The sequence below is a fragment of the Antrostomus carolinensis genome, unplaced genomic scaffold (assembly GCF_000700745.2).
Source record: "Antrostomus carolinensis isolate BGI_N321 unplaced genomic scaffold, ASM70074v2 scaffold3251, whole genome shotgun sequence".
NCBI lineage: Eukaryota > Metazoa > Chordata > Aves > Caprimulgiformes > Caprimulgidae > Antrostomus > Antrostomus carolinensis.
Genome location: NW_010291808.1, coordinates 15,988 through 27,257, shown reverse-complemented (window position 1 = coordinate 27,257; position 11,270 = coordinate 15,988). Strand labels below are relative to the sequence as shown.

Sequence of the window (11,270 nt, the reverse complement as noted above, 5' to 3'; positions counted from 1 at the left end):
GAGGAAGCAGAAGACAGAAGTTGGGAGTGGAAACCGCAAGTGACTTTGCATTATCTTCCCAAAATCAGATTGAAGAGCATCCATGTGTTCCTGATGGCTCTTATATTGGCAACTGCAAAGAGCACTGTCACTGTGCCAGCTCTACTCTGACCAGAGTGGTACATTGTAAAAGGAAATATGTCAGCTGGAAGAATTCACTTGTCTTCAGCCACTTCTATAACACAAATTTCTAAACGTTTCAGACTAGAGTCCAGACCCAATTCCAAATTAATCTAATCTGCTCAGCAGCCCCACTGCTTCTAAAGGAAAATTGAAATACATAGAAAATAGCGTACATGAAGACAAACTGTACCCTCTTTTGTTCAAATTACTCTTCAAGTGAATGTCAAAGTTCTTACTTACATAGCAAAAGCAATCCCAGAATTTATTAAGGAATTGGGGGTATTTATGTAGACTCAAAATAATGATCCATTCTATGAAGTATTTCACAGATGCCTGATTGTTACTAAATCCAGCCTGGAAAATTTTGTCAAGGGTTCCACACAAAAAATTCTGAGAAAACAAAATCAGATAATAATTTGGTATATTGCTAGAGTTATTTCCATTTAAAAAAATCTAAATAGAAGAACATTCTCAGCTTTATCACAATATTAGAAATATTTTTAATACTCAAATGAAAACATTTTAAAAGTATTTAATTTCTGTATTATACTTTTCAAATATTTTATCTTGAAGCAGCATTAAACTAAATTTTCTCTATTTCCTGAGTGTTCATAAAGTAGCAAAATTTTTACTGAATGAAAAGTTTCACATCAGACAGTCAGTACAGAGTTTTAGCTAGCTTTAAGAGGAACAATCTAGTCTCCTATAATTCACAAATCCAAGAACCAGTGTTCAGTGGCCTCCAGAAATGCATCATAAATCTGTGACTTTAGACTGAAACTACACAAAACGTCTACATCAGCCACAGAGATTACGTGCCTTTCATACCCTGCTGTAATATAACACAAGCAGTTTGCATGACACCAAATTATTCTTGAAAGTAGGTATTTATTTAAGAATCCATAGTGAAAAGCAATACCTGATCAAACTTTGGAAGAAGAACTAAGAGTATCTGCCATACCCGGTTTTTAATTCTATGCTGTAAAGAGTTTGCATAATAGCGTGTTCTAGATCTGGATACCAGTTCATCCTAAAAGCAAATTAAAAGGTTTATTACTTATTCTTCCTTTAAAATTGAATACATGGAAATATACTTCACTGTACTAGGAAAGCAGCATCTACTGCACAGCTACTGTTAGCCTTAAATATAAAGTTAGGAAAAATATATTAATTTCATTTACTTAGAATTAATTTTTAAAGCTTGTTCAGAAGTGTGGAAATTTGAAAAAAATATACAATTCCACTTAGTATTTATACCTTAGAGCACAAAAATGTTAGATACTAATACTCAGCAGAAAGTTGAAGAATTTACAGCATCTACTGTATACAAACAATTAAAGAAGTACTACATAATATGAAGCATGAAGACTCAAGCTGTCATTTAGTTACATAAGAACTAAAAATCCTAAGAGATGAATATATAAAAACATTTCTACTTTAATGTCTACATTTAAAATATGGGTTTAAAAATGGGTTTAGTCATACTCTCAATTAGATCGGCTTGTAACTACAGCTCTAGTTTTGAGACAGAAATTTATATTCTGCAATAAGATGTTTACATGAAAGAAAATAGATGAGAAACAGCTTTAAAAAAATTTGAAATTCATGTTCTCATATAGCTTGGATTCTTTCCATACATACTATATTTTGGCCTTCAAAATAGATGACACTACTGGGGAGGGACTTTTCATAAGGGCAGTTGATGAAAGAAAAAGGGGAAATGGGTTTAAGCTGAAAGAGGGCAGGTTTAGATTAGATATGAGGAAGTTCTTCACTGTGAGGGTGGTCAGACACTGGAACAGGTTGCCCAGAGAAGCTGTGGCTGTCCCCTCCCTGACGTGTTCAAGGCCAGGTTGGATGAGGCTTTGAGCAGCCTGGTCTAGTGGGGGGTGTCCCTGCTCATGGCAGGGGGGATGGAACTAGGTGATCTTTAAGGTCCCTTCCAACCCAAACCATTCTACGATTCTATGACACCCAAAACTATTTCCTTAACTTTTTAAAAAATAAAATTATTTGGTGACCCAAGTCCTGTATTAAAATGCAAATACACTTTCTTTTTACATGTTTACGTTTCATATTTAAGCAAGTAAATAAGTAAGTTTTAAAGCTCAGTTTTCCCATTTGATCAATCTTACAACACAAACTTTAACCATTTTTTTCCAGTAGTTAATTGTCAGCAATTGAAGACCACCCATTTCTCGTTCTTTACACAAAAGCATAATTCTATAGTACCAGAATGCATGGGTAATGTTCTAATACCAGCTGTAGGAATCTGCCACTGATATTACACTAGTGCAAATGCATAAGCAGCTATGATATAAATGAAAATCAGACCCCAATCTGCTTCATCAATCCTATTTATAAAGGTCTTCTAAGGAGACAACAGTGCTCTCAATTCAAAAGGTAGTCTGCAATTGTTAAAGTGAAATGTGGTACTTCAAAATGCAGCCTTGAAGGAATATTCTTAATGGAACAATGGTTACAATTTGGATAACGTTCTGTGAAGTTAGGAAATCCACTAAAAAGAGAGAAATAAACTCAAAAGATAATTTTTGCTGTTTTGGTTTGGCTGAACTAACTCCTGTCTCAACTAAAAAACCCCCAAAACCCCACCCAAACAAACAATTAAAAAAAGGTATATTACTGGGCAAATCTAGACAGGTTATACAAGCAACTGTAAATACATCCTGTCAACTGTAAATACTTTGCATTTTAATAATGGTACTAATATTACATTTATAAAGCAAGAGAAATTAAGTTTACTTTATCAAGTAGTTTGATGAAAATATCTTCCATAAATGTCTTATGCAAGAGATGTGATCCATCCAACGAGCAGAGAAATTTAATAGCACAAACCCGAACGTAGTGATCATCTCGATTTGTACTGTAAAACATTAATTAAAATACAATATACTCTGTTTGTTCAGACACAAAGATAATTTCTAAATTATAAAAAAAGCATCAAATATAATCTTGAACATAAGGCCATCAAGTTGTCTGCAGTGAGACAATATGCAAATACCCAGAAGCAGAATTTTATGGGCTTTTCATCATTGCTTATGAAGAAAACTAGTGAGTTCCAAATAACCTGCCCCTGTTTCTATCTACAGGTCTTTAATATCATCTAAGAGTTTAAAATAATTTTCTAAAAAAATAGCTGCACCATTAAATGTTTTTGTAAACTGTAATCTTAAAACAACTAATTTATGCTTACAGCTTTGGTCAAATATTCTAGTCCAAAACAACAGTGGATTCCTATTAGTTACCCAGGGACATCTGGAATAATTAATGCCAAGAGCAGAATTAACTACATTACAGGTAACAAAACATTACACAGCTGTGGACTGTCACAACCAGACATTTGGAAACCAAGAAGCTCTTGGGAGAAAATACAGGAGTATTGAACTGTAAGTGCTACTAGATTTTTAGAAACTTGTGTTTTAGCACCTCCTAGCACTTCCCAAAGCACTCTGTTAGACTGTTTCTCTAAATTTCTTTCACTGAGTAAAGGTGGGAGTTAAGCTACAAAAAAGGTTCAATAATCTAGTAGCTGATGTCCCCGTTTCAAATATTGGAGACAGAACTGACTGCCAGTATGCAAGCTAACAAGGCCTACCTACAACCAATGTCAAAAAGCCAAGCTCCAAATCTGGCCACACTGAAGTCTGAGTTTCTTAACTGTCTCATCTACAATGATGAGCACTCAGTAAAAGTATTAATCTTTTTCAATCTTAAAAGCACTCCTAAAAGTATTAATCTTATGAGGTGAAACAATGAGGAGGGAGGTAGTTCAGTTCAATTCAGGTTAACAAATGGGATATATTTTCCTGAAAATATTTAACATTTTTCTACATTTTGTATTTGAATTACGAATGTAATGTCATGCATACCCCTTTTACCAATATTTAAGAAGGTTATGAGTATAGTCATAAGAAGCTGACTTCAGAAACAGCACCTTTCCTATTGTAGCATCAATCACAATGAAGATAATTCAGACCAAATATTGTAATATGTATTCTCAAAATCATTACCTTTCTGTAACAACATTTGCTGCACATTTTTCTCCAAGATTTTCTATGAAAGCATGCACATCCTGTATAAGTCTTCACAGATGAAAGAAGACAAAGCAACAAAATTAGCAGAACAGCATACAAAATTATTTCAACAATTATCTCAAAAGTTTAAGAGAAAAAAGTGCATAAAATTTTAACAAATATAATCACAAAGTTGTTTTCTTTTTAATACCTTTGATCTCTCCTAAATACAGTTCCAAAGACACAAGCCTCAGTGATAAGTTCACAATAATTTCCAGCATTTAAGAAAGCATTTGTCAAGGCACTTCTCTCATCAACAGTAGGAAATATCCAAGACTGACAACAATGACTAAGGACTACATTGAAGACTCCAGTCTTTGTGGTGGACATATCTATGAGCTTGAAAATTATCTGAAAGGAAGAAGAAATAAAAGATTCAAAATCTAGTTTTCAGAAGTGCTAGAATTATTAGAATAATAGTGCAGGGACAGCTATTTTAGAAGGTCTGATCTCCTCCTGCATCCTAGACCTGCTCAGGTTAATGCTGTCTTCAATCTATTTACAATTCCCTGACTCTAATGGCAGGTGAACGGGCAACAACTGGCCCAGTACATGTTAACAAAAGCTAGAACTGACCTGCGTTTAAATAGATATAACATCAGATACTTTACATGCATCTCCTGACAACTGGAACAAATGTACCTGGGCTTACTTCAGTGAATGTTTTTAAGCAGTCCTTACTAATTCAGAAAAAAAATTAAACATTGAGCAAAATTTCTTCCATAGGTAGCCGTATGACTAATTATCTTCTTTAATAAGGACTAAATTCATGTTGAAGTTAAAGTTTGTCTTTGAATCAAAGTGGAAAAGTGTCTTTCAAGTGGAAAAGTACCATTTACTTTTTTTTTTTTTTTAAGAGGGAATTTTTAAGATACATGAAAAGGCTATCTAGAACTTATCCAAAAAGGAGAAAACCAAGAAAAACAGCCCCTTCATTAGGCTAAGTGCAAGAGTAACCTTACTTAGGTAAAAAGTAAATTTTTTCCTAAGAAATTGCAAACATTTGTGAAAGTACAAGGAGATTCAGAATGAACAACAAATTTCTTTTCAGACAACATAAATTACAGCTGTCCATGAGAATGGGCTTCCAGAAGGTGTGACAGCTCTTACAAGGTTTCTTCTCTTCCCTGCTCTGAAATTATACTTTTGATAATGTGACAATTCTTTGACAGTAACTCTGTTTCTATAAAGAAATTAATTCTGAATTGCTAAGAATTAAATCACCAAGAAGCTCATGAAGAGTCTATATGGAAATACTGGAATGCACTCTCAAGAAACACTTTTCGGAAAAAAAAGCCAAAACAAAAAACCACAACACCCTAGAAACATTTGGCCTTTTTTTACAAAGAATTTGAACTTTTCTTTTAGTGCAAAGACAAGCATTGTAACGTTCCTAATAATTCCAGAATTGAACAATTGTGTTTCACCTGAGGAGAAACAGCATAACTTTTACTACACACTTCTGAAAAACCTGGAATGTTTTTCAATTGTTTCATTAATATAGTAAAAGTTCAGCTCAATCAAAATAATAAATTTAAGAAACTTAGGTTCTAGCACAATTAACATTTGAGTAAAGTCAGTAAGAAAAAGGAAAATAGCAGCAGAAGAAATGAAGCCTAAGAACACAGCGCTCTGGGCACCCCTGCGAAAGCCTTTCTTGATTTTACCACAGCAATATTCCCTTTCTTGGCTCAAAAATACCCCTTTGTTCCACCCCTTTCAACTATTATTAAAAAGACAGACTGCACTGTGGTAGACAAAAGTAAAATTATGTTTCTCTGACAAGTCAGTATCAGGCAGTTCTATTTTTTCTTTCTTTTTAGCTAAAACTACATAGCCATTGCAAAAGGGATCAATGGCAATAGAGACTGCCAAGGAGTGGGATAAGAATATACATAAGTAGACACTTGCTTGGGAACTTTATCTTCATTTTCTTATGAAGGGGCAGAAGGTGGCTCGACCAGATGCCCTTTGTTGAGAATACGAGACCTTCGTTACCTCCTTGATGCCTGCTGTCATGGTATGTCCCACTGCAGACAATGGGATAGCTGTCACATAGACTCGAGACTCTCAACACAGGCAAAATACACCTTACATAATGCTTGAAATACAAATGCTGAAGTTAAGACAGTAGTTCTAAGAATTTAAACAAATTTTAAGATCAAAGAAAAATAAAAACCTAACAATAGCTCATCAATTACTATAGCACTGAGCATGCAATTAGCTATTACAGATATTCATTAAAAGTAAAAGCTAACAGATTCCTAGAACTGAAGAGATATTTTGCCACCTCTTGTTTTGGCTTGGGTGCAAAGCATTATCTCCTGATTAAAATACATGACAGTAACATACATCTGAAGCAAGTTTTCAAAAAGAACAACGATGAAAAAAAACCAGACTCTATTTTAAGATACTTATGGCTAATATGGAGATATCACAACAACTTTAAATTGCTAGGAAGTGTCCATTTTTCTATATTTTATTAAAAAAATAATTTTGGAGTGTCTGGGCTGAAAATAAAGCTGAGATATTTGCTATAATTTGCAGTTGCAAGTGTGACACCAGGAAGGAGATACTTAGGTGACTTCAAAGCAAAACTGCAACCCATCCTACTATGATTTCTGTGCTAAGCACAAAGCAGCACCTAAAACCATAAGCCTGCACATAATCTAAGCATACATATATACCGGTAACCAATTTATAATGTATTACTACTCTAGTAGAAGTCTTGCAGTCACTGTGGACTGATCTGCACAAATATTTACTTGATGCTCAGAGGCTAACAAAGCAAACAACCCAGGAAAAATTATTTAGAAAAGAAATAGTAAATGAGTTTCCAGTGTGTAAAGCCGAGGTGAACCAATATCCCAGCACTGAATGTAGCTTTAGTGATTCTGAGTACAGGAAGTTGCATTCATCTTACAAAAAGAGTAAAAATTTTTCTTTTCTCTTCTTAAATATGGAGGCAGCTCTAATATGCAGTATTAAACTGAACTCTAAGATAACCATGAGTTTTATATTTTCTGCACCTGGACACTCAGAGAAAAAAAAAAAAGGCCTTTAAAAAAGAAGTTTACTCATTCAATAGCTTCTATTAAAGTTTTGAACAGTTCTAACTTTTAATTTAAGAAAGTATTTTCACAAAGACTACATTAGAAAAAAGCATAATTTTTCCAGACTACTAACAGTTTGTCACAGTTCAGGTGGCAAATCCTGAACTGGCAAATTCAAGAGGAAGTGGATAACAAAAATAAAATATAGACAAAAAAAATCTTGTTTTGCTGAATTTGGAAGATATTGAACAGTCTGAAAATCAAAGAAACAGTACTTTTCATTTTCTATGTTACAGAAACAAACAATACATTTGTTTATCCTCAACCTAATTCCCAGATATTTTGTCTTAACGCTATCAAACTGGTACCTTTTTGGAAATGAAAAATTCATCACAATAGCTAAAGGGAAAAATACATTTTTAGATCCAGACAAAATTTATGTTCATTTCCCAAAGAAGAATTCTTAAACTGACCTCTTTTATTTTGGCATATGCTTGACCCTTTGCACTTGCAGCAACAGCTAGAACCTCAGTATCAAAGACGAACTGAACAAAAGCTTTTAGATTAGACCAAAATATTAGCTGTGTGTTGCTCAAAGAGGATATAATTTTCCAAGCCAAATCAAATGCTTCTATGCAGAGAGACTCTGCTGAGTCCAGAAGCTGAAAACAAAGAGAAGAAAGTGTTACATTTGACAAAAAACAGCCCCAAAACTATTAATATCGTGCAGTTGTTTTACCTTGGGAACAAAGACTTTCATGCAGTTGAACACGGGTAAAACTTGGTCTGAAGGAAGAATAGTTAGGGTTTCTAATGCAGACTCTAGAAGTTTTCTTGACCTTTCAACTGTAGCTAATGACATCTCTGAAGTTTCTTCATACTCTTGAGCCAGTGCTGGAAATGACTTTAAAATGAAATGAAGGCAAATCCACTGGTCACGAACATAGCGTGCAACAATTTTCCCCCATCCTTGAGTTGCTGTTTCTTCACACAAGCTGTAAGGAGAATATTATTTTTAAATATATATTGTATTAACTTATCCTGCACATTCCTACTCCACCAGGAACAACTTAAATGTACAAACTCACTGTACTTCTTCAGGATACTAAAATGTACACACGTTAAAGGGGAGACTGGACAAGTTCACGGAAGAGAAATCTAAAAATGAAGTTTTTTAAACACAGGAAAATGAGTTCTGGGCTCAAGCAGCTTCATTAGTCATAACACCTGGGAGAGTATTCAGTAGAAACACTACTGTAGGCTGGTCACTCTTTCTTTTGTTAATCACGTACTTGGGTTTTGGCCCTTAGGCTTATTCTGGGCTTCCCTTCCCCAACAGCAAATAACTTCCATTTAAGCTGGCCTGCCTACATGCTATGGCTTTGTGCAGTCTATATACATTTAAACTGTCATAAGGATAAGCAATATTCAAAGCTAGCTTTGGCTTCACAGCACTAGAGGACTGAGCAAAAGAATCTTTGGTCTGATTAATTATGGTTGCTTTAATGTTTCGAATGTTAAGACAAAAAAGCAACTGAATGAATAGCTTGTGTTCAAAATTCTTCATTTTTATCTTGGCAAAAAGTTAGCAAAGAAAAGAACAGAAAAAGCCAACATCTTAATCACTGCTCCAGCCTAATCAAATTTATTCTGGAGAATTACTGAAGCTATAGCACAGACATACCTACTTTTTTCTTCAATATAAGATGGCTTCTTTAATACTTCGTTGAATTGAGAGAAGGAAATAAATCTCTTCAGAGCATCCACAGAAGGCAGAGATTCAAGGTGTGCTTCAGGTTTCCGATCCATTATCTCACAAACCACTGTCAGTGAAGCCATGCTAGCCACTTTTTTAATTTGTTCTTTAAGCTTCGGCTCCTAATTAAAACCAAAACACACACCGATTTCTTCTAATTCGGTATTACCTCAGACACCACAAGGTAGCAACTCAGAATCCTCCTGCTTCCTTATTTTCTTTTCTTATGCAACACATTGCTTTGCTTGGCTGGGTCAGTACAATCAATCACAAGTTGCAAGCACTGAAAAAAGTATAAAACTTGCAAATTACAGTCACTTGCTCATTAAGTGCAGGTGCTTAGCTCGACTCTGATGGAACACTTCTATCTTGCCACGTAGCAGTTTATTTATATTGCTAGATGGCAATAAGAATAAAAGGTGTGGGTCCATATAGTCAGAAACTCAGTGCAAAAAGACAGTTGAAATTTGGAATATGACATGTTAACTGCTCCAAGAGGCTAAAAGGTCACAACACCTACTATTATTTTGTGTGATAAATGCATTTCTAAGAGGCATTAAAAAAAGTCTCAATAAAAAAATGTCAATAAGCACATAGTTCCTTAATAGTATTAAAAGCTCAATGTTATTTAAATATCTTCAAGTTACTTTCAGTTGTCTAGAGCACAGAAAGTTTATTTTTCTCATCTGTAATTACTCAGCATTTTCTTTTTTCTTCTTAGACTGAAGTTGTAGTAAATGTACAACTGAAGAAATCATCATGAAAATATAATTCCACTGAATTAAAAAAAAAGTTGATAGAGGCTTCCAGTGAACACTAAGTCTGAACCATAAAATATTTACTTTGTAACTACTGGAATAAGTACGTAATTCACATAACCAAAGGAAAAAAAAATAATTACGTCTTGCTCTCTGTTTCTATAGAAAAGTAAACCTAGCAAATCAAATACTTATGATCTTTTTAATGTGTTATTAACTGTCCTTGATCAATAATTCAACTCAGAAAATACCAAAGATTATACTGCCCAATAAATCCTAATTAAATCTACTTTTGTAGAAGTTATTAATGTTTCTTTACCTTTTGGAAAAAATCTCTCAGATATACTAGCCTAATACATACAACTATGGGACAATGAACATAACTGTAAGAAAAAGCCAAAGCAATGCCAGGTTCTGGAATTTATTTTTCTCTCTATGTTCCAGCTTGGAAATTCAACAGATTATTAACACAAAAGGCATTTTCCTTTAACAGTAACTTCCTCAGTAAGATTGGTTCATATTTGAGGAAAAAGCTTTTGAGTGCACAGTCTGTTATTACAAATAAAGTTTTACTTCAGCTACACAGACTTCTACAAAATACAATATAAGTAAACAAAAGTACTAAAAATCTTAGCTACAAATATTCTACAGTAACTTTACATTGCCAACTGAAAACACATAGTTTTTAGGGAATATATACACACATACATATTCACATAAACTTTACACACATAAATATTCATATAAACGTTTTATTTTATATTTTATATATTTCTATTAATACTTATAATAAACTATAATATAAATAAAATATTTGTACATTAAGTTGTATTTATAGTATGTTTATATAATTATTTCTACATAACCTAAATATTATATAAACATTAATATACAATATTTATTTTAAATAATATTTACTGGTTTGTTTTACATTAATATTTACTGTTATAAATAATGTTAAATTACCTCTTCACAATTTCTCTCCTGAAGATTACTAATAGATGCATTTGTCAGGGACAAAATGAAATTCTTGATAAATGGTACTTTCTTCCAGCTGACTTGCAAGCACAAATTCACTATCTCTGGAATTAAAGCCAAATATAGATCACAACGATCCAGATCACCAACCTAAAAATGAGGAAATAAAGGTAAACTGAAGCATTAAAAGGAAGAAAATTACACTGAAAAGAAAGAAAACTAACAGTAACAATGATAGCAGAAGGAAAACAACAGTAGTCTTGCAGCTGAACAACCTTTTCTTTAATTTCTGGAGGTTTTGGAATTTTTAAAATTATTTTAAAAATCTTTTAATCTTACAGGTTCTTTTAGTTTTAGGGTTCTGGAGCATGCCTTAAAAAAAAAGACAGTGTGAAATTTTGAAAGGAATCTCTACTTCTTTTAATTGGCAAGTTTACCTAACTCCCCTTCCTGGGCCCAAAGGAATGCC

At 33.5% G+C, this 11,270-nt stretch overlaps 1 protein-coding gene across 1 annotated transcript in view; it reads right to left on the bottom strand.

Annotated features, from left to right (window-relative positions):
- TARBP1 (tRNA guanosine 2 -O-methyltransferase TARBP1) overlaps window positions 1-11,270 on the bottom strand; it is a 37,037-nt gene that overhangs the window by 9,863 nt on the left and 15,904 nt on the right. The window contains 9 exon segments of the mRNA XM_010176713.2: window positions 403-552; window positions 1,082-1,192; window positions 2,926-3,046; window positions 4,194-4,265; window positions 4,408-4,607; window positions 7,783-7,971; window positions 8,049-8,304; window positions 8,994-9,187; window positions 10,790-10,951. Of these exon segments, the coding sequence (XP_010175015.1) occupies window positions 403-552; window positions 1,082-1,192; window positions 2,926-3,046; window positions 4,194-4,265; window positions 4,408-4,607; window positions 7,783-7,971; window positions 8,049-8,304; window positions 8,994-9,187; window positions 10,790-10,951 (1,455 nt within the window).